Source organism: Zootoca vivipara, chromosome 5 (assembly GCF_965207765.1).
Source record: "Zootoca vivipara chromosome 5, rZooViv2.hap1.1, whole genome shotgun sequence".
NCBI classification, from domain to species: domain Eukaryota; kingdom Metazoa; phylum Chordata; class Lepidosauria; order Squamata; family Lacertidae; genus Zootoca; species Zootoca vivipara.
The window spans coordinates 83,333,292-83,357,373 of record NC_142588.1 but is presented as its reverse complement, the minus strand read 5'-3'; the positions used below and the strand labels follow the sequence as shown (position 1 = coordinate 83,357,373).

The 24,082-nt window shown below is 44.4% G+C and overlaps 1 protein-coding gene and 1 long non-coding RNA gene across 2 annotated transcripts; both read left to right on the top strand.

Annotated features, from left to right (window-relative positions):
• The first annotated feature begins 44 nt into the window (after positions 1 to 44).
• Positions 45 to 23,636, top strand: TNFSF10 (TNF superfamily member 10). The gene is made up of 5 exons (XM_035133102.3): positions 45 to 311; positions 14,041 to 14,184; positions 15,968 to 16,013; positions 18,192 to 18,296; positions 20,327 to 23,636. The coding sequence occupies exons 1-5, from the start codon at positions 189 to 191 to the stop codon at positions 20,782 to 20,784; spliced, it is 876 nt and encodes a 291-aa protein (XP_034988993.1). The 5' UTR covers positions 45 to 188; the 3' UTR covers positions 20,785 to 23,636.
• LOC148685759 (uncharacterized) lies at positions 10,594 to 11,238 on the top strand. Its single transcript, XR_015950048.1, has 3 exons — positions 10,594 to 10,727; positions 10,984 to 11,065; positions 11,183 to 11,238. It is a non-coding gene; the product is annotated as an uncharacterized LOC148685759 (long non-coding RNA).
• Positions 23,637 to 24,082: the final 446 nt, after the last annotated feature.

Sequence of the window (24,082 nt, the reverse complement as noted above, 5' to 3'; positions counted from 1 at the left end):
GAGGAGGAGTCATAAAAGTGTTTGAACTGCGGGAAGTGGCTCCACCTTCATTTAAAGAGAGAAGTAGGGGAGGCTGCCCAGCACAGCCGCCGCCTTGTCTGCCTCTGCCCCCAGCCCGCCCCACCGAGAGAGACACGCAAGCAGATGAGTGGGGCTCCGCGCGCTCCCCTTTGTCTCTAGCGAGCATCATGCTGGCTTCCAGCGGCCCCAGCATGGGCCAGACCTGCGGCCTGGTGCTCATCTTCTCGCTGCTCCTGCAGTCCATATGCGTGGCTATTACTTTCCTCTATTTCTCAAACGAGCTGCAACAGGTCAGTGGAAAATTCGCGCGTGGGGAATCCGTGTTGGGGGTTCTTTTCCTCGGCCGCAGGAGGGCGGACCCTTGCAGCTTCCTCGCAGTGCAAGCCTATGGGTATATTTAGAAATATTGCAGAGGTCTCCTCGGGAGTAAACCCCGTTGAGTTCACTGGGGCATAGCTCCCTGGGAGTGCATGCAAAAAAAAAAAATATTCATGGTTTTTTCCTTCTTCATTTTGCAGCGTTGCCTTTACGCTCCCACGCGAGTTGCAACAGGTCGGGCTTGTTTATCAGGATTAAGCGCCGGATCGCTCCCGCGCCCAAACTTGCCTGCCTTTTTTCTTAGTTCCTTTGTTCGTAAAGCAAAAGGAAAGTTCTGCCATTAGGCGGAGAGGCGTGGTTAATTCGAGGGATCCCAGCTATCCTCTCACCAGGGTTACTTTGAAGTAAAACTAGGAAGGAAGAGGATAATAAAAACGGGGAAAATGCTTCAATTGCGGGTTTGTTTTGGTTTCTTCAAACTCATTTAACCGTTTGTTTCCTTGCCGCACAAAGAAAAACGGGGGACGTTTAGCAGGCAACGGGTTCCATTTACCTGAAAACAAAAGTTTGGCAGAGGTTAAGCCTATTTGCCTTAAAGTAAGTGCCACTGATTTTGGTGGGGCTTACTTGCAAGTAAAAGTGCATGGGGCGGCGGCGTGCTCGTTTTGCACCCCTGAGCGCGCGCGCGCTTATTTCCTAGGAAACGGAAATTGCACGTCTGCAACCCGATGCAATTTAACTCTCCAGTAATCCTGCTGCATTGAGGCTATAATGCTTCCGGCAGGATCGGGATCCCAGTGCTCTGCGAGTAAGTTCCTTGCGAGCAAGTTGCATTGGCCACAACGGGACTTGCTTCCGAGGAAACGAGGCAAAGGATTTGAATGCGAGATATATTACAAAAATTCCCCCCCCCCCACCGCCACCAAATTAGGAAGTATATGTGGCGCTCTCGCTGGGCCTCCCTCCAACCCCACCCAGCTTGGCAAATGGCCAGGGATTTGGGCAACATCTGGAGCGGGGGTGGGTGGGGGACCTGTGGCCTTCCAGATGTTGTTTGACTCCAACCCCCAGCAATCCTCTATACTGGCCCATGGTCAAAGGATGATGGGAATTGTAGTCTAGCAAATAGGTCAAACTTTGCCCACTCCCGGCAGAGGGTCTTCTTTTCATTGTGTGGGTTGTGCGCATTCCAGACATGCAGCTCCCTCCCATAGCCCTGGCAGCCGGCCACTTTGGAGCTGCAGGAAAAGTTTTTTTGCATTTCGATTCTGCCTGTTGTGAAAACTCCCCTGACAAAATGCCAAAGGGGGGGGGACCATTGCTCACTTTTGGGGAAGGGGGTCCGACAGCTGTAGTCTTTGTTCTTGCCGGAATGGATGACCCCCCAGATGGCCAAGTGAAAAAGGAAAAAGAGGGGCTCTTCTACCTTAAACCATCAATGGCGAACCAGATGTTTTGGCACTCCAGCCCTCCCATCATCCCTCACCATTGGTTAAGCTGGCTGTAGCTGAAGCTGGAGAGGTGAAGAACAGCTGGCTATTCATGCTTTACAAAGGGGGACCTATTGTCCTAGCCAATGTGGCCAATGGCTAGGAATAGGGCTACAACTTCCTCACCCCTGGGTACAGCACAAATGTTCCTTACCTCCCCAAGTTCTTGCTGTTGTTGAAAATGTGCTTTCAAACACTGCAAGGGGCAAATGGTTTGATGTGTGAGAGAGATCCTTAAATGGCTCCATAACCCTCTCTTAAAACAGAAAGGGCTCATCTCCCCCCCCCCTTTCGAAGCTCTTTCCCAAACCTACAGTGCTTTTGTTTTCAAATGCAGTGGCTAAACTCAACTGGCGTTTCAAGCTGTGACCAACAAGTCCCCCTGTTTTTGTTTTGCTTCCTTCTGTTAAAAAAGAGAAGAAAAACGTGGTCATAATTTTTTTGAGCTGGCGTAAACAAAAGGCTCATTGGAAAATAGAAGTCTTTGATTGCTTAATTCCCCTTGGTATCTCGGTTTATCTTTCCAAAGGAGATAAAGGGTTCTGTTTGCAGGATAACCTCTGTATGCCAGCCAGTTCTAAGGAAAACTCCTCTTTCTTCATTTGGCTCTGGAAATTACAAGTTGTTTTGATGAGCAGTTTTTCTGAGATCCTGCATGGAATGGCAGCCTGCTTTGTGCATTCCTTATCAAATAGCCCAGTTGTAACAGTACCTACAACCAACTTTGGTGGCAAGATCCTTGGAAGTTTGACTCCTCCCCTTTCCTTAAGAAAACAAAAAACATCCATCACAAAAAGAGAGTTTTAGAACTGGGTGGGGGACAACAGTGGTATTTTTCTTTGTTTTTTTCTTAGAAAGTAATTTTTCAACAAACATACAAACACAAATAACAGCAAACATTAAGCAAGAAATAACTGAGGATCTTCCCAGATTGATAGCACATTCCAAAAATAAGGCTGCGTGGTTTCTTACATTCTGAACTGGAGAAGATTTTGCATGTTTGTGTGTGTGTGTGTCATTTTTGTTACATAAAAAACAATGCAATAAAAATCTCTCTTAGTGGTTGTAATAAAAACAAATAAAATTGCCAAGCATCTCTCATTCGTAATACTGTACGCCTGAGTAGTACAAGCTCGTGTTGCAGTTGTAGCAACATCCCACCAAGTTACCTTTCCATATATAGTGAAAGAACCTCTGTCTGCTCATGCAAATCCAGCCCAGCCATCAGGACTCCTGAGCAAAGGTGGATTCTGATAATACTCACAGAGACTTAAGCGTAATCTTGGTCTGTGCAGTTGTGTACAGTCCAGAAGGGTTATTTAGGAACAAATAAATATCTGGATTTCCTGCATTGGCACGGGCAGGAGACTATAGAAGACCTTTGATTTCCACACCTGTGCTCTTCATACACAAGAGTTCTCATTGGTACAGAAGGCCGAACAACCTCTTGTGACCCCAAAGAGGGCCATTCACACCTCCACTTGCGTTTTTCTCTGTTCTCTCCACTTCCATGAACAGAAGTGCCCTTCTTATTAGGAAGAGGCATTCAGATACATCTTTACTGTTTTCCTAAAGCACCTGATAAACTACAACTCCCATCATCCCTGATCAATTACCCTGCTGTCTAGGGAGGGTGGAAGCCTTTGGGAATTTCAACCTGGCCTACCTGACAGGGTTGTTGTGAAGACAAATGAGACAAACCAGGGTTTGTCAGCCCTGAGCAACTAGGATCAAGTCCCAAGTTACCAATGTGATAAATGCTCTCTCTCTCTGACTAGCGTTGGGGCATAGCTTTATTACGATTTCTTGTTTGGGCACACAAGTGTTTTGCTCACATGGGCAAATCGCGAGCTATTCCTGGAGGGCTTGCAGAGGAGGGGTGCGCCTTACTGCTTTATTTATCTTGACTGGTCTTGCACTTTTTATATACCTGGGGCCTGCATTTCCCACTCAGAATTAACATCTCTCTCTACCATAGACTTAAGAAAGTCAGATTGACACACACTGCTCAAAGTGACTTGGATCGTTCCTGTCCATGCTTTGCTAGGGGGAGCGGAACTGCATGCAAGTCAGAGGACTGCTATTCTGTCGGCATGCAACCAAATTTGAGCTGGGAAGGGAGTCTCCAGCCACAATCTTGTTACATTGGGCTTTAGATGCAAAACTGGGATGTACTTGGTGGTGGTGCAAACAAATGCCTGGCAGAAAGAGGCAAGAGTGTATGGGTCATTATAAACCTGCAGACTAGCATTATTAAGCTTTGTGTAATAACCATGTGGCTTGGATTACTAATGGGTTTTCTGAGTGTGTGTCTTTGTAGGGAAATGTAGCCCTGTGGGAAAAGGGTGCCAATATTGCATCTGAGGCTCTGCAGAAGGGATATCTCCATGGTCCAAATACATTTCCAGCTGCTTTTCTGCTTGGGTGGTGGGGAGAATAGGGGGACTCACAAAGGTGGGAAAGGAAGTGCAACTTTGTAATGTCACCTGCGTTTTCCTTAAACAAGCAAACACCAACAACAGAAAACTGGACATAACAATGGGTTGCACTGAAGGGTTGTTGTTATATACTTCCATCTTCGAATCCCTGCTTTGCAATACAGTATAGGCTCAGAAATACTGGACTGCGTTGCAGGACTGCTGAGGAAGTTCTCTCACGCTCATGTTTACTTCTAACATTGGACCACACTGCAGGGGTGTTAAAAGCAATATACACTGAGCCCGAACCCCACTCCATTCTGCAATATGGGCATAATAGCAGCAGAAACTTTCTATTTTCACTGGAAGAAGGGTTAAAAACAAAACAAAACCACAAAACTTTTTTTTTTAAAAAAAATAAGTTTTTCCGCATGAAATAAGATGTTTTCCTGAATTGGAAAAAAGTCTTTGGTTCTACTTTCATTTTTGAGGGGTGGGGACACATGGCTGTGCGATCACAAATACAATCCTGGATTTTCCCATTCCCATTGTTTGGGCAGCTGTCACTTATACTGCAAAGGAGGGGAGAATGCATTTAAAGGAACCAGGAAGTCTTCCAAACAATAGAGTTATTAGCCTAGAGAGAGTTTTTGTTGGTTTGTTTTTAAGTCTTGTCTGTTTGACATCCTTTGGGAAAGGTGGGGAAGACCCCCTACTCCAGGAAAGTGCATAAGAGCAAACAGCCCAGAGTAAAAAAACAATGCACTTAAGAAGAAATTCCCCAGAGTCCTCCTTAAACCTCACTTTAGAAAAGAGGACAGATTTGTCAAACTGAAGTCACACATCGCTTCAAGGAGGTCTTTGGGTAGCATGCCTTAGTAGCATGAAACATTGCCTCTTTAATTTTTTGCCTCTTTAATTTTTACTGAGAGTTTTACAGTGAGACCTGGCATCTTGAGAACTTGTAGTGTTCCTTCTGAATGTTCAAAAACGCAACCCTTTAGTTAGTCTACAGCAGAGGTCAGCAACCTTTTTCAGCCGTGGGACCATGTGGTGGGCCAGACTATATATTTGGGGGGAGGGGGATGAACGAATTCTATGCCTCACAAATAACCCAGAGATGCATTTTAAATAAAAAGGACACATTCTACTCATGTAAAAACACGCTGATTCCCAGACCGTCCGCAGGCCGGATTGAGAAGGCGAATGGGCTGCATCCGGTCCCCAGGGCCTTAGGTTGCCTTGTTGTTGTTTAGTCGTTTAGTCGTGTCCGACTCTTCGTAATCCCATGGACCATAGCACGCCAGGCACTCCTGTCTTCCACTGCCTCCCGCAGTTTGGTCAAACTCATGTTTGTAGCTTCGAGAACACTGTCCAACCATCTCGTCCTCTGTCGTCCCCTTCTAGTGCCCTCAATCTTTCCCAACATCAGGGTCTTTTCCAAGGATTCTTCTCTTCTCATGAGGTGGCCAAAGTATTGGAGCCTCAGCTTCACGATCTGTCCTTCCAGTGAGCACTCAGGGCTGATTTCCTTCAGAATGGATAGGTTTGATATTCTTGCAGTCCATAGGTTGCCTACCCCTGGTCTATAGTGTTGGTACAGAAGAGCAGTTTCAGGGTAAAACTGGCAGAGAATTGTGCTTTTAATTGTGTCGCTCAGTGGTTCCCAATTAGCTAAGTACTGCAGACCCCCTATTTTTCCAAGAGCCAAGAACATGGACTGCGTACTTTTGAAAATTTAGCTAACTCTGGTAGACCACCAATTGGGAACCACTGGTATAGCGTATTAAACTGGTGGTGCAGACTCCCTGCAGGTCTCTGCTGAACCTTGATTGCACAATCTATTCCCCATGTGGTCTTTTATACAGCTTCCTGCCAGGGCTCTTAATACAAGCCTGCAGACAGGCTTTTCTCTTACACCAGGGTTGGCCAACGCGGTGCCCTCCAGGTGTGCTGCTATACTACAACTCCCATCTCCTTGACTATTAGCCATGAGACCAGGGTGGATAAAAATAAATGGTTTTTTTTTTTACAAAAATAAAAAAATCAGATTTTAAAAAAATTTAAATCAGATTTTTTTAAAATTTAAATTTGATTTTTAAAATAAAATGCCTTTGGAGGGAAAAGCTTTCTTAAGAAAGGTAGTTTTCTATTTAAGTTACATTATAATCCAAAGGCTATTAATCAAGAAATAAGGATTTAAGTTTTTCATGTGTACTAAAACTCAATCTAAGGTTTTAGCTTAACCACATCAGTTAACAAACATGGATACATATATATTGTTACTGTTTTAGTTAAATAAATTGTTTAAATTGTTTCTCTTTCCAATAAAGTACAGCAGAAAAGTTGTCCAAATATAAACAATTAACTTATTAAACCTCACAATAATTTCATAATTATCTGACAATAAATTTCTAATAGTATAACCAAATCAGTAATTTTTGATATAACTGTAAAAACTACTCTGAAAATTTATTATTCCAAAAATGAAACCTTCATCGGGGTTGTAAATACTGTATTAAGATTATACCAGCAAGAATGAGTCTTTCTGTTAAAAAAATGATTTTAATCAAGTCTTACTGACTAGTGATTTAAATCGATTTGATTAAAATCAAATCCAGCCTGCACAAGACTGATAGGAGTTGTACTCCCAACATCTTGAACCTTTGGCTTTCCAGATGTTCCTGAACTACAGTTCCCATCAACCCCAGCAAGCATGGCCAAGGATGATGGGAGCTGTGGTTTGGCACCATCTGGAGATTTTCCACATCTGTACTGGGGGTGGGGTAAGGGAGGAAGTGGTGGAATTGTGCTTGGAGGAGCAATACTAACAGCATAGAGCCAATTCCTTGTGCTTGAATGCAACACACACAATTGGTCTAAAAGTCTTGTACTGTTGTCCCTTTTCTAGGTCACTGCTCATCTTTTTTTCAAAGCGACTTCCTTGTGCACCTATTTACCCAGACATGTTGCTAGTATTGTCTGCTTTTAGCAGAAGCTAAACCTGACTACATAATTGTTCTGGAAACCGCAAGGCCCAGGTGTTGTCTCGCTGTAAACTCTTACCTGCTTCTTTGTAAATTTTCCGGCAATTTATGGTGCAATCCTGCAATCTTGCTGTTTCACAAGAAAACAAACTCATTGTGCCAGATTGTGCAATTGGTGGGAGGAGGAAGTCCAGGACAAGTGCCAGGATTGGTTCCTGAACACTCATGCAGTGTTTCAGATGCAGCATGGTAAGAGGACTTGATAGCTAAGGAGCAGATAGCCTTGAATAGAAGAAAGGAAACTGTTAGTGATAGACCAAGCTGCAAGTGTTGGTGCTGACCTTTAAAGCCCTAAATGGCCTCGGTCCAGTATACCTGAAGGAGCGTCTCCACTTCCATCATTCTGCCCGGACACTGAGGTCCAGCACCAAGGGCCTTCTGGCAGTTCCCTCGTTGCGAGAAGCCAAGTTGCAGGGAACTAGGCAGAGGGCCTTCTCGGTGGTGGCTCCTGCCCTGTGGAACGCCCTCCTAACAGATGTCAAAAAGGAAAACAACTACCAGACTTTTAGAAGACATCTGAAGGCAGCCCTGTTCAGGGAGGCTTTTAATGTTTATAATAGATTGTTGTGTTTTATTTTTCTGTTGGAAGCCGCCCAGAGTGGCTGGGGAAACCCCGCCAGATGGGCAGGGTATAAATAATAAATTATTATTATTATTATTATTATTATTATTATTATTATTATTATTATTATTTGACTTTAACTTGCTCTTCCCACTGTTCCCTCTTCCAATTCCTCTTGCTTGTTTTCCTTTTCTATCAGTTTTCATTTTTGGGGGGAGGGGGTGTGGATAGTTATTGCATTGTTCATAAAAAACTTAATCTAGACAATGGGAAAAAATTTTGGATAGTTTTTAAAAAATAAAATAAAATTCCAAAACCATCCAGGCAGAAGATCTGTTGTGGTTTTCCTGGCTAGATGCTTTTTCCTGGAGTCATATGAATCTGCCGGCTCGGCCACCCAGCCACCCACACACCATAACCTTAAATAAAGCTCCAGTTGTTGCCGAGAATGAAGCTCTCCCATGCAGAGCATTCTGGCTAATTGCAAGAGTCATCCATGTGGGCTGAAAAACCGCTCTGAAAGCGAAAACTCTTGAGACACAGCATAGCTACAGAATGTCGGACTTTCGACAGCATGTTGCGGGAGTTTCGGGGGAAAGAGAATTGCTAGGCGGGAGAACGGGGGAACTTTTTCTTCACTCTGAAGGCTGCATGATGTCATTGGCCGCTTTCCAAGTGGTGGCTGGGCAAGGGGGAAGTGGGTGAAATAAGTTTCTCTGTCTTGGCTGGTCACACTGGAGCTACAGAGGAGCCCAGAGGTTTCTACATACCCACAAATCTTGTTTCTCCATCTAGGCAAGCAAAGAGGCATCTCCACAGTTCCAGGGCACATTCTAGGTACTCAAAAGGAGGCTGTGGAGCAGCACTGGGGAGAAAAGGGGTCTGGAAGAGTCCTGAGGGCCACACACAGAGAGCAGTGTTCGAAATTCCCCAGGCGCGTTTTGCGACTGGCGTGGGTCCAATTGCAACCAAGTGAAGGTGTCTTGGTGCCGGGTTTGGCGACTGCTCTCCACAAAAGATGCTACTCTGTGCAATGGCTTGCCGGCTAATCCATGGAAATTTATTGTCACTGGGTCGTTTCAGTGTGTTGTAAGCCGCTTTGAGTTTTCCCCCTTTAAAATATAAAGCGGCAGAGAAATGAAATTTAATGACGACAACGATTTTCACCGATTAGCTTATATATATCCGAGTTTCTAAGCTTGGCGCTAGGCTTCACAGTTGATTATGGAGGCTCTCGCAGTGGAAGCGCAGGGCCGCCAATCAAAGTGCACCGCCATTCTATGGAAACGCTTCCCTCTGCCTTCCCGCAACCCACTGAATTTGGCTGCTTTCTGCGGTTGATCAAGTGCCACGTCATAGCTCTGGGCCACATCCTCGAAGGTTGAGGGGTTCTAAGAGCCTTGTTCAAAGGGGGTTTCCTGCAGGAAGGGGGAACAAAGAAAATGTCTCTTGACACCGGTAGCAGCTTCCTCCTTGCGGCCCCTTTGCAGGGCTCTCGGTGAAGGCATTACATGGAAGGGAAACTCTGGTCTAACGTATGAAAATGCTTTCCGCACCTTGTTTGCTGTGCGGAAGGGTGAAAATGCAGCCGTGTGAATCTGCTGAGTGGATTGGTTCTTCTGAGGTTTCTCTTTTGGGTCCCACCTCCCAAGAGGAAAATCGTGGATGAGTAACCAAGTTGGTTCCTTCTGGACAATTGCGTTCTGGAGAACACGAAAACTCTGCATGCAGCTTCTGGAACATTTTGGCTGGTCGTAGAGGCATTTTTTACCGAATGTGGATTTTGAGATTTCAAGTTTCGCTCCCAATGGGGTTGCGAAGAAAACAAATAAGCACTTGATTTTTTGGATGCTGCAAGAAAATGAAAAGGGAAGCCAGCCACAAATGATTTTAGTGTGTGTGTGTGTGTGTGTGTGTGTGTAGATCACATTCCTTGAACGAAATCACGGATCTCGTCGTATTTGATACCAGTCTTGGGATTTGGAAGCAGCAGGAGAAGCAAAGGACCTTAACCCATGCAAGTTTTTGTGCCTGATGGTGGAAGGGTTTGGAATGTGGAGATATCTTTATTACCTGGACCAAAGGAAGAGTGCGAGGCATGCTCTTCTCATTGGAGACATCCTGTTTTCTCTGCTTTTCCTTCTTTTTCCCCCCTCCAGGTTCCTCTGGCTTTTACCTTAAGCTGAGGAATGCAGAGATGCCCCAGGGGTAGAATGGTTTTGATGGGTCAGGAGGAGCGAGCTGGCCTGTGTGCTGATTTTTTCTTCACAGCTCTGTATTTTTCCTTGCCCAGCATTCATGCAACTTTCTGGCTCACAGTTTGTGAGAAACTACCCACCGGCAGAAAATGACGCTGAAAATTCCCCCACCCAGTCCGCCCTGGGGTGAAGCCAAGTCATAACAAACTGGGCTAGAAAGGAAATGGGCTTGGCTGCTATTTCTGGCTTAGTTCCATGACAGAGAAAGAAGTTTAAGCTTGGACAGAGCTTCAACTGGTTGACCGTGAGGGTTTTTGTTTGTTTGTTTGTTTGTTTGGCCACCCTGTGGTTTTTAAGGTACCTCCAAAGACCTGAGCTGTGCTTCAAAGCTTGCACAGAGCTCTTCCTGAATGCCTTCAAAACTTGTGCAGAATTCTCCATACAGAAGTGTAGAGTTGGAAGGGGCCTCAAGGGTCGTTTTGTCCAACCCCCTTGCAAGGCAGGAATCTTTCGTCCAATGTGAGGCTCAAACCCACGACCCTGAGATTTGAGACACAAAAAGAGAGAGAGATGCAAACTGCTGCAGAGTTTTGCTGGAAAGGAATGCAAAAAAAGGTCCAATTCTCTGAAAAAGGAAAGCAGAGGGCGGCGGCGTCCACTGAATGCATGAATGGGTACGTATCTATTGGTGGGAACCCAGAAGGGGTTGCACAGGGCAAAGAAAAGAGCCATGACGTGGTGTGATGGCAGTATTTATAGCAGGGACGGGGGAACCTGTGGTATTCCCAGTGTTAGTGGACTGCAACTCCCATCTTCCCACAGCTGATGGGAGTTGTAGTACTACAACAACATATAGAAGGCCACAGGCTCCCCATTCCCGGTTTATAACCTGAAGAAGGCTTTGTTTCCCTTCTCCCTGTGAATTGACAGGTCCTCAAGAGGTTCCAAATCATGCCAAAGGAAGAAGAATCTACTTCCGGTGGCTGGCAAGCTTCCCACACTGATTGCTTGGGTAGGTTAACTTCTAGGGGATAGTTTGGCCTTATGTTTGATGAAGAGGGAGGGAGGGAGCAAGCAGATGCGACTGGCAGAAGGGCTTGCTAAATGCTCCACCTTGTTTCACTTTTAGATAGTGGCCAACGAATGAAGGACACAGCGACAGGTGGAATGAAGAGCGAGCTGCTGCCAGGAAGACATCAACTTTCTTCCAACGCTGGATAAGCCCTCCTTCATCCAGTCTCCCAAAGGTCCAATATTAAAGTCCATAGTACTGCTTAATACTGTTTTCAGGGTGGGTGGAAGGTTTTTATTTTTTATTGTTTGGTGGTTCTCCCCTCCTTTCTCTGCTCCGATTAATAAAATGTTCATTGTATTTATTTTTAATGTGTCTGCTTTTGGTTTTCTTTGAGTTCCAGAATTTCCAGTGTTTTGCAAACATACTTTCATTTCATTTGGGATTCCCTGGGGCATTTGGTTAGTCACAAGAGTACACATAATCGGGTGGATCTTCGGCCTGATCCAGTTACAGGGCCCCCTCTTCGTTTCTTCACAATGGTGTGCGCCTCCGGTGATTTGAATCTGGGTTTCACTCCAGTTCTTCACACCACCTTCCGACATCTGCCAAGAGCAACGGGTTTTGTTTTTTTTGCAGATTTGAGAATCTTCCTTTCAGTGCTGAACTTTTGCACAGATCATTTTTACATCTTGCCCCCTTGTCCAGTGGTTCCCAAACTCTGCTCCACAAAGTCGTTGGAAAGAAAAATAAATAAATATGTGCCTTTGGTATAAGGGTGACGAAAGCATGACTGATTTCTCTCCTGAAAAGTGCTCCACAACACAAAAAGTTTGGGAGCCGCTGCCCTTGTCAATAGTTCCTGAAACCCACCTAATAGACCCCCTTGTTGGCTTAAGTTTACAGAGGCAACTTGGGGAGACAGTTCTTTATTTATACATTAGCCTCTTCCACGAGACTTTATTGCTGTTTTAGTCGCCATCCAAAGGTTTGTACACTCTTTCCCTTCCAACCACAGTTGCTCCACTCAGAGTCTTCCAACCTGCCTCTTCTCAGCTCCCTTACTGGCTTCAATCTTGTGGTCACATTCCTCCTAAACCTTCCTCTCCCTTTTTGCTGCCGCCTCTGCTTGGCTCTCCTCCTCCAACGCACCCTATCGCCTGGGACCTAGTCCGCCTCTTCAGACTGTACCTGCAGCCAAGCCAGGTCATCTGTGGCACAGTTGTGTTTACATCCAGCTGTGTTTGATCCCCTGAGGTGCAGCCGGCGGGGCTCTCCTTGGCTGCCTCTCAGCACAAGGATGCATAGCTCTGAGGTGCCACCAACCTCTGTTTACAAGTCCTCCACATCTATGAAATCCTTGATTGGAAAAAAGGGGTGGGGAATCCTAATCCTGAGGCCAGTGTATTGTAGTGGTTAAGAGCGGTAGACTCATAATCTGGGGAACCAGGTTCGCGTCTCCGCTCCTCCACATGCAGCTGCTGGGTGACCTTGGGCTAGTCATACTTTGAAGTCTCTCAGCCCCACCCACCTCACAGAGTGTTTGTTGTGGGGGAGGAAGGGAAAGGAGAATGTTAGCCGCTTTGAGACTCCTTTGGGTGGTGATAAAGCGGGATATTAAATCCAAACTCCTTCTTCTAATGAGCCACGCGGTAGAATCGAGCATGGATTCCTAAGGGGAACACAGTGGGGGATCTAGTCTTTAAAAAATCCAGTGACGTGCATATATTATTGAACAAATTTGCACAATTTATTCCACACTGTTGCTGTGCATCATTTATACTGGTTTTGCTCATCAGATGCGGGTGCATTTGCCCTCCATGGTGAGGATGGGGAGGAATCTCATTGGATGCGAACTGCAGTAGGTGCTCAGCAGTGCAATCTTACACATGTCTACTCAGGAGTAAGCGTCATTGAGTTTGTTGAATTGATTGTCCTAAGAAGATTCCATACACATCATAACTGAATATATGAACAGTCTATATCAGGACTGATGGTTTGTTCTACTCCTGTGCTGAGCTGTTTTCTGTCTCTTGTATTTTGAGCAATTCAAGAGTTGGGGCTCACTCACACCACTTTCCCCCCCTTTTTTTTAATTCATTTTATGACAACATAAACAAATATTGTCATAATTTGGAGAAATTGATCGCTGGAATCCACCGGACTTGAAGCTTTGCGCAGTGAAGGAAGCGAGTAGATCCACACTTTGCTTTTGCACCACACTGTCTACGTTCGGGGTTCACGCTTTAAAGCTCTGTGTCAGAGTCTCCCCGCTTTTATGTAGACCTGAAGGAGTGTCTCCACCTGCATCGTTCAGCCCAGACACTTGAGGGTCCAGCTCCGAAGGCCTTCTGGCGGTTCCCTCATTGCAAGAAGCCAAGTTGCAGGGAACCAGGCAGAGGGCCTTCTCTGTAGTGGCACCCACCCTCTTCAGATACCAAGAAGATGAACAACTACACAACTTTTAGAAGACCCCCGAAGGCAACCCCTTATAGCGAAGTTTTTAATATTTGGTATTTTATTACTTGTTTTTTTATTTTAAAAATGTGTTGGAAGCTGCCCAGAGGGCGGGGTATAATTTATTATTATTATTATTATTATTATTATTATTATTATTTACTATTATTAATTTTATTTTGCCACACCACTATCCCCAAGGAAACCTGCTCTTTAAAGCTGAATCTGGACAAATGGCAAATAAAGCTCTCCCCCTCACAGTACTTCTGTCGAGACAAACCTAGTCATTTTTCTGGATTGTTGAGGATCGCTACTTACTGCTTTGTGCTTAAAAATGTCTGCCAAACCAGCTAAATGGCAAACAGAAAGGAGAACAGAAAGGGCTTTGCTACCTCCCTCCCTCCCTCCAGAAGAAATTTCTGATGTTCACTTAACTGAAATATTGCACATCTCCCGACCTCTCTGGAGTTTTGCCCAATTGTCTTACACTTCCTTTTTTCTTCTTTTCCCAAACACAGCTTCGAGATTCTTACTCCAAGAACGGCTATGCTTGCCTTACCAGAGAAAACTTTTCCCTGGAAGACTTGGATGATACCAATTACAACGAAGAGGGCGACCCCTGCTGGCAGGTCAAGTTGCAGCTCTTACGGTTAATAAAAAAGGTACGTCTGTAATATCTGTGTCAAGTGAAATCAGAAAAAGAACTTTGCTACAAGAATCTTAGGGCTTGCAGTTTTTGTAGGTTGAGTACCTTAAACATCTGAAGGGTGTACTTAGATCTAAGGCACTCTTCCCCCAACCAGGTGCCCTCTAAATTGTCCAGACTACAAGTCCCACCTAGCATGGCCAACAGCCACAGATGATAGCAACCGTAGTCCAAAACCTTGGAGGGGGGTGGCGCCAGGTTGAGGAAGTACAGGTGGAACAAATAGCGTTTGACAGGGTTGCCAACTGACCAGGAAAAGAACAGCTGCCCTGTGTTCCTACGCCTTCAACAACAGCTTGATGATGCACAGGAATCGAACAGAGTGAATCTTTTTCATAGCAAGGAAATAAATATTATTACTTGCTATGTTAGCAGGCCATAAGTAATTATTAGAGGCCAAAGAGCAGGGGCTGATATAATAAATAGCAATACAGTGGTACCTCGGTTTATGAACACAATTGGTTCCAGAAGTCTGTTCATAAACTGAAGCGTTCATAAACTGACGCGAACTTTCCCATTGAAAGTAATGGAAAGTGGATTAATCTGTTCCAGACGGTCCACAGAGTACTTAAACTGAAGCGTTCATAAACTGAAGCAAACTTTCCCATTGAAAGTAATGGAAAGCGGATTAATCCGTTCCAGACAGGTCCGCGGAGTACTTAATCTGAAAATACTCAAACCGAAGCGTACTTAACCCGAAGCATGGGTGTAATTGGTTCCGGAAGTATGTTCATAAACTGAAGCGTTCATAAACTGAAGCGAACTTTCCCATTGAAAGTAATGGAAAGTGGATTAATCCATTCCAGATGGGTCCGTGGCGTTCGTAAACCGAAAATTCGTAAACCGAGGTGTTCATAAACCGAGGTTCCACTGTAGTAATAAATGCAACAAAAACTTGGAAACACTGTGTGTTTTATACAGGTAAATTTCCCATGCTGCCATAACGGGCTATGTCTGTGGGGCATACTTTCTATGGCAAAACTGGTTTTGCCTCCACTTAATGTATGAAATGGTTCTACCATTCCTATCCTATACCTGTATATGTCTACTCTGAAGCCCACACCATTGAGTTGAGATTTACTCCCAAGTAAGTGTGTATAGGATTGCAGCCTCGAGCATGATGTCACAGACAGTGCGCAAAGCCAGAGCAGATCCACAGGTGTCTCTTTTACGTCTAAGGCATACTGATTCTGCTTAAGTAAACCGGAACGTCTAGTCTTGCTTTAAAAGGTCTCTACTCTCCTGTAGAGCAGCCTCGAGTCCCCAGATGTTGTCAGACTACCAATTCCCACAATACCTGCTGACTAGGAAGGATGGCAGTTGTAGTCCAACAGTACCTGGGGACCGAAGCGTGAGAAAGGCTGCTGTAGAAAGGGACTTTATAGACAGGTTCACAAAGGCATCGAAAAGACGCACAGTTGAAAAGTCATAATGACAGCACAGTTAACATCACTTACGATGTTATTTGTTGCATTTGTACGTTGTGCAAATAGTTTTGCTCATAGCTTTGTGTTCGTATCTTGGAATCTTTTGACGAAGGGCAGTTAAGAAATAATTTTAAGCAAATGCATTTCTTAAATGAACAATGCCCACCGTGCCCAGCATTATTGACAAGAATCCTAGTTCCCCAAAAGGCTCACTGGTGACTCACAATCACCTTACAGAATGGAATTCCACCTTGCCCCTCCGCTAATTTACCAGGCTGGGGGAAAGCTAACTGATTGTATTTGCACTTGCAGATGATGGCCAGGAACCAAGCGGAAGTGGCAAGCTCCTCGGTCCAAGGTATTGATGCAGGCAACATATTTACTCACCGTATTGGGCTGGAGAACGGGGGTGGATATGAGCAGTAAATATGCTGGTGTTGCAGATGCCTGATGGCTAAATCCACTGGAAACTTGAATGTGTAGATTGTGGTGGAAGACAAGTCGTGTGTATGTGGGGGGGGGGAAGTGCATCAGTAGAAAAGGCAAAGAATGTCATTGGGGAAGCACCATAGCTCTCTACTTCGAATGCAAAAGGTGTGTTGGAGGTTCAGTTGTGTAGCTACTACTATTATTAAACATTTTCTTGTTGTTGTTTGTTGTTGTAAACCACCAACAACAAATTATTTATACCCCACCCATCTGGCTGGGCTTCCTCAGCCACTCTGGGCAGCCCCAACAGAATATTAAAAACATGATAAAACAGAGACTGCGATCTACTCACAGAGTTAAAAACTGGCAGTGATCTACCCCCTTTTTTGGGATTCAGGTCAAAGTTGTTGAGCTTTTTTAGGAAGGAGGAGGGCCCATTTTGAGGGGGTTCGGGTCAAAGTTGTTGAGTTTTTTTCAGGGAGGAGGTAAAATGTTGAGCTTTTTTTAGGGGAGCCACAGTCGTTCAGCTTCTTTGGAGGGAGCCAATGATCTACCAGTGATCTACCGCAGACGTCCAGTGATCTACTGGTAGATCATGATCTACCTGTTGGACATGCCTGTGATAAAACATCAAACATTAAAAACTTCCCTAAAGAGGGCTGCCTTCAGATGTCTTCTAAAAGTCAGATAGCTGTTTGTTTCCTTGACATCTGAAGGGAGGGCGTTCCACAGGGCGGGTGCCACTACGAAGAAGGCCCTCTGCCTGGTTCCCTGTAACCTCGCTTCTCGCAGTGAGGGAACCGTCAGAAGGCCCTCAGAGCTGGACCTCAGTGTTTGGGCTGAATGATGGGGGTGGAGACGCTCCTTCAGGTATATAAAAGTACATGCCTTATCCCTTTGTTCAAGTCTTAGAGTCTTTTCTACAGATCAGTTCTATTTGCTATGAGACATTAGTACTGAATACAGTTATAAGGTCAGGAAGAAGTTGGGGGGGGAGAGGAGGGGTGGTGGCAAAATTTATATTTTTTGCTGTGTACTTGTGGGGTTTCGTGTCAGCATCAAATAGACGGGCTCTCTTTCTATTCACTTGTTACGTTTCATCTGTAGCGAGAGAGGTTGGTGGCCCAGGGTGGTATACGCAGAGTTGTATCCAAGTCAGAGGAGACCCACTGACGATGACAGACGTGACTAATTTAGGTCCATCCATTTCAATGAGTCTGTGCTTAGTTGGATACAACCCATAATGTTGGAAGGGGCCTGCACCGTCTAATCCAGTTGCCTGTTCTAACGCAAGGAAGCCAGGACTAAGACACCCTCAACAGATAGCTGTCTATCTCTCTGCCTGCAAAGCCCAACTGGTCCATTCACTTGCCATTCAGTAGCAGGAATGCTCAGCTGAAAATCTATAACTTGAGCCTGTTAGATCTAGTCCTGACCTCTGGGGTGGAAAAGACCCAGGTATTTGACTCCTCCAATGCAACAGCCTTCAAGGTATTTGAAGAGAGCTGCCATGTCCTCTTGACATGTTCTCCAGGCCATTCATGACCAGTTCATTCATCCTTCTCCTCCTACCTGGGTTTGTTTTCCATTTGGCTGACGGATGTTTCATTGCCTTCCTCTGACCCCGTTCCAGTTTTCCTCCATCAGGCCATAGCCGATGGGAAAGACCTGCTAAAGCTCTTGAAGAACTGCTGCCAGTCAAGAGTAGCCAGCACTGGGCTAAATGAACATAAAGTCTGGAGCACCAATGTACCTGACATGTGAAACTGCTTCAGGTGGAACCACAAGAGCCATCTATCTTCTAGCCCAAGCACCATCTGCCTTTGACTATTAGCTGTTGTCCAAGACCTGAGGCATAAATCTTTCCCCATTGGCTGCTTTTGTCCAGAGGGCTGCGTCCGATCTGGGTAGGGCTCGCCACCTGCTGCTCCCCTGGCGCCATACGACACCAGGCATGCCGTATGACACCAGGTGTTTCAGCTGCAAGCTGCAAAGGGAGAATGAGGACCACAGGCCATATGCAAATCCTGTCTCGCCTGCAGCAATGCTGTGGTTGCGATAGTAATTCAAGATTAAAATCCTGACCTTTCTTCCTCTTTCATCCAAGGCGATGCTTCTACTGTAGATTCTACGGCGAGTCAGAGTGTCGTCCCCAGAACGGCAGCTCACTTGACTGGAAGCCGAATTGGGAAAAGTGTTTGGAGCACACAGAGTAAGTCGCTATGTTATTCCGGCAAGAGTATGCTTCTATTTTTTTTACGACAATCAGCTTATGCATCTGCTAAATTAGGTAATAAAAGAAAAGCATTTGGATGTTGCTTTTAATGTGCGATTCTGCCGCTGTGTTAAATATTAAGTGGCTATTGTTTTAAATGACATTTTTTTATTTTGCTTAATCGTATTTATATATTATTATTGCTGCTATTATTATGGTTACACAAGAGGTCTCCAAGTGACTTGCACCGTAGCTGAAACATAATTAAAAATGCATTACAATGTGACGCATTTATACAGAAACACGTGCAATTCATAAAAACACAAAAGCAAAACATAAGCCACTCTTGAGGGCTCTCTGAGCAGAACAGATAACCTCTATCTGGTGTGGGGAGAATCTTTGGCTCTCCAGATATTCAGCAACTACAGCTCCCTTCATCCGCTGTCATTGGCTATCGCTTGCTGGGGCTGAGCTGAACTGTCGTTCAGCAACAGAGATTCCCACACCAGTCCTATATGTTCTTAAGGTTGAACTCAGAATTTTCTGATTGGTTGATCCCTTTGTAGTTAAAATGGGCATCATCCACACACAAGAAAAGGGGCATCGTTGGCAAGCTTGGAGAAACTCCCCAGGATTTACAGGAGCAGATTTTCAGAAAGAAAACATAAGTGGTGGGAAAGTCTTGGGGAGAAAAAACAGCCCGATGCGAAGCATGTTCGGTGGCTACAGAGTGCTGTGTGTCTTGGTGGGGGATGAAATGGAATATCCTGGGAAAGGGCTGGCTGGAACACAGAACAAGAGCTCACTGTACATCGCAACACGTAGCTGCAGGTCCCACTTAGAGATGTAAAATTTCCGGAAATTTTGAAGCTCGAGGAAAAAACTCCAGTTTTTTTTCGGAAAAACTGGAATTTTCAGGAAATTTGGGGGGGGAAATGCTATATTAGCACTTCTTTTTTCTTTTCCAGATTGAAAGTCATTCTGTTACTTTAGAAACATAAAATATAACTATGGATAATTTTAATGGGCATAATATTATCACAACTAGCATATTAAAAATATAGTGTATCCAAACAATTATTACAGAATTTACTTTTAAAATAATATTTATTTGTATTTGTAACAAATGGAGCAACAATCTCCTGAACTGTTTACTAGCTTATGTGGAACAAAAAAAACCTCAACAAAACATTTTTTAAAAATCCAGAAGTAACAATTATTCATATTTCCTCTTCACAGTATTTTTTTAAAAAAACATTCTCATAAAAAGAAGGAAGTGGGACTAAGTTTCAGTGAATGGGAATGAAATTTAATCAGAATCATTTTCTGAGCTGTAATGATCTTCCAGTGCTTTGAGGCCTAGTGAAGAGGAACAGATCCAATGCATACCACACACATGCAAAAACAAAACTGAAACCTTTTTCTTTTCCGGTGACAACAGCACCTCCTAAAGGAAGAAATGTACCTTGTTCTTGCATTGGAGAGTTCAGTTTGTAACCTAGGACTTGCTTGTCCTCACAGAAATTAGAATAATCTGATACCATACGTATTTTTTAAAAAATGATTTATAAAATATTTGCACCCCTTATCTTAAAATATTTTATTCATCATGTTAAAATAAAACATTCCATTTTTTATTTCTTCAATTTTTCCAATTTTTCGGAAAAAAAACAAAAAAGGCTTCAGGAAAAAATTGGAAAAAACCTGTTTTTTTCCCGGGGTTTTCCCGGGCCTTCACATCTCTAGTCCCACTTGTATATTGCAGCAGCAATAAGCAACAACATACACCATCAAAATGAATGGTGAGCTGTATGTCTTTAGAAGCATTAGGGTGAGCAAAGAGACAAGATTGAAATAAAAAGTTGTCCAGAACTTGCAAAAGTACACATTTGCAATTAATTTATCATCGCTATCATTATTACTGTTAGCTGTTTATTTTGTACTTGAAAGGTCTGGAATTTGCTCTAGATTTTTTATTTTTTACACACCTAAAATACACGTTTTCCTTCTTTACCAACCCGCTGCAGATTCCTCGAGCAGAAGCCGTTTTGGAGTCAAAATCGGCACGTGGCAGACAGCCAGCAGGCCTCATTCTTTCCTCCACAATGTAGGCTTGTTGGACGGGGAGCTGATTATACTGCAAGCAGGCTACTACTACATTTACTCCCAAACGTATTTCCGGTTCCGTGAAGAGGAGGATGTCGAACGCCGTTCCGACCCTGATTCGGACAGCGTCAGGAATGCCAGGCAAATGGTTCAGTACATTTCCAAGCGCGTTGATACTTACCCAGACCCGATTCTGCTGATGAAAAGCGCAAGAACTAGCTGTTGGGCGAAAAGGGCAGAATACGGACTTTACTCTATCTACCAAGGGGGAGTGTTCCAGCTAAAGAGAAACGATCGGATTTTTGTCTCTATCAGTGATATGACGCTCGTGGACATGGATAAAGAAGCAAGTTTCTTTGGAGCCTTCCTGGTCTCTTAAAAAAAAGGGGGCGGGGGAGACAGACTGAATCGGACAAGAAAACGACCTGGCTTTGAACTGCACAAAGACAACACTGACTCTCCAGTTTTCTGCATGCAGAAATGGAGCCCCCGTGCAATCCTATTGGCAGATTAACTGCCAGCGAGAGCCTGAAGTTGCCAAGAAATAAAACAAACCTCATCTATCTGTCAATGTCTGTAAAGAAAGACCGGGTGCTAATGGCTGCCATGCCATGTATATGGAACTTGTAAGAAAGTGTATCCAGTTTCACTTTGGAAGAGGATAGGGCTGTACTAGCCCTGTCCCCTGAGAACGATATAGCCTGCAGAACCACTACATACAGTTCATTGCTCCTGCATGCTGGGAAACCACACGGAGCAAGGCGTGAGGTTCTTCCTGCACCACCAGATGACGGTTGTCCCTCTTGTGTAGCAGGTTGCGTTGGGTGGAGTGAGGTGGTGGCCTTTGGCAATGGGAACGTTCAGGAGTTGGATAAACAGTCGGTTGCCTCTGGCCAGGATATTTCCACTGCAAACCTTCCACAAGCAGGAGGAGCGGAGATACATATTGAGAACTGTCACGTGGAAGAGCCCTCCCAGGACTGGACCACTTCATACTGGAGTTCGGGGGGAGAGATAAGACTGGAAGGCTAAACTACTTGACATGTCAACATTGCACATGAATGTTTGGGAGGTGAGGCATTAAAATATGGGGTCTGTTTTACGCTGTCTGAAGAGGAACAGTCCCAGAAGGGCTACACCATGTGACATACCCATATTTGCTGTTCACCTCTTACCAATCATCTTATTGATAAAGTCTGCAAGAGAGCAAAATTTATGCTCTCTGATTATACACAAGATTGGGGAAATGACCCACATCGCAGGCTGCAAACTGTTGCCCACTTGTTGAATATTTCTCTTTAAAACCAGGCTACTCTGCCTTGGTACCCTGATTTTTTTTTATAAAAAAACCTTAAGCCCGTGTTAATATTTTTTTTAAAAAAACAATTAAGCAAATAAATAACATAGAAGTATTCACATGCACAGACCACTTCAATTCAGTCAAGCCTGAACACTGGAGATAAGGTTGCCTTTAACAGCATTTGAGCTGCACAGAAACCAGTTCCGATGTAGATGAGCATTCTGACTGATGAGGTTGACGCTAATTGCACAAAAACAGGGCCTAGTTTAAAAAAACAGCTGGTAAATCTCAACTGGAAGGTGTATCCAGTATGTGATGCAGAAGTGAGTAATCTTGTGTTTTTTCGCAGTGGCGGGGGAAGAGTGACATTTTTAAAGACTTGTGGCTTAGCTTGCATATGAACCAGGAATCCACGTTTAAACCAAACACTTGGAACAGTTCGATAGTAAGTCAACTTCAAACCATGGTTTATGAAGCTGGCTCATTGGGACTAGCCAGAGTTTGATTTGAACCACGGTTTCCTGGTTTTCACATAGCGATACGCCAGGAAATAGGGAGCACGTGGCCTCCTTTGTGTTGTTGCATTCCAATCTGGGGGTTGGACTGCGCATTCTCTATGCCCGCATTAATCCCAAATTCTTTTAAAAGTGAAAAGAGAAACTGCATGAGTTCTCCTGGCCATTCAGGAGGAGAAAGGCTTTGCTAAGTCGTCTTGAGGATTGTCTGCATGGCACTAAACTGCAGCAGGAGGAACTTGAGGTCCTCTGGATGCTGTCAAACCACAACTCCCATCATCGCAGACCACTGACAGACAGGGCTGATGGGAATTGTGAGTGTGATATTATCCATAAGGCCACAGTTTCCCCATCAGTGCACTAAACTGTGGTTTAGCGTTACATGCACAGCAAGCCCCAGCATCTCTAAAAAGGTGGCAACCACCTGTGGCATTTACCATTCTCAGGGAGATACTGTTGAAAAACAACATACATTTTGAGCCAGAGGGTGCTTTTGAGTGAGATACAAATACAGGAGTTAATGGTATTGAAGATGAGTAACACATTGCCTGCATTTTATCTTTTTCTTTAACTGGCGATTGGACTTTGGTTTTTCCCTGAAGGCCTCTCATATTCATTTGACGGGCTACAGGTGACCCTGCCATGCATCCCAGAAAAACACAGCTGTTTGCTTTTACAATTACTGCTCCGTGTTCTCAGAATTCCAGGATCACGAGAGGCGACGGGGGGGGGGGGGGTGTTTTATGACTAGATAGGTCAAAAGCTTCCCTCAGTTATTAAACACAAAACAGAATGCTCAATGAGTGTTTATTCCCAAGTAAGGTTGCATAGTGCTGGAGCCATATGTGAGCCTCTCTATCCCTCGGTCATATATGAATAAAAATAGTAAATTTTGTGCCTTGTGTCGGGGGCGTGTGGGTGTTAAGTCAGCCTCCAGCCTCCATATTGAAAGTGCATGTGTAGGGCCATTGGCTCACACAGTCTCACCCCCCGCCCTCTTGCACATTCAGGTGCCATCAGAGGGGCTTTGTGTGTGTCCTGATGTAGGCTCGTTGACTTCCATGCAAGGGGCAATCCTGATTGAGCCAGATTCTGCCCTCAGCCTGGAGGAACTTGAGGCCGGCACCTGTGTGCAAATGTGCGTGAGCGCCTTCTCAAGGCAGTGGAGTGGGCGGCTGGAGCGTGGCCACTGCGTGCAACAGGGTGGAGCTAAGCCTGCATGCCCCCCTCATGTATTCTTCCAACATGTTGAGAGGGGGGGTCTGTCACCGAGCCCCCTCCCAAGTATATGCACCCCGTTTGTAATGTTTCTTTTTATTTAGAATTTTGTATAAAACAAATCCAACATGCAGTTTTCTTAAGATGATTGTCAAATTTTGTAAATATTTTTTTATTAAAACAAAAATTTCTACAAAAGTGTGTCTTTTCATCATCATGCATCTGGGCCTATTATTTATTATTATCGTTATAATTATTACTAATCTTTTTACCCTTACAGATACTCAAGGCAGCCTACACATAAAAAATAAGAACTGCTAAAAACATAGGGAAAAAAACATTTTATATCTGTTTTAAAGCTGCCAGGGCAGGGAAGTCCTTTAAAGAAAACCAAAACCTATGGTTGCCCTAAAAAAGAAAGAAAGAAAGAAAGAAAGAAAGAAAGAAAGAAAGAAAGAAAGAAAGAAAGAAAGAAAGAAAGAGAAAGAAGTGAAGCATTTCATGACATGGAAGTAGACCGTTCAAAGTCGCCTTGTAATGGCCACAATTCAGATTTTGCTGTTTGACAGCTGCAGGAACAGGTTCAAAAAGCAGCAAGATCTCTTAGAGAGTTGCTAAAACAAGACCAATGAGATGACTGAAAA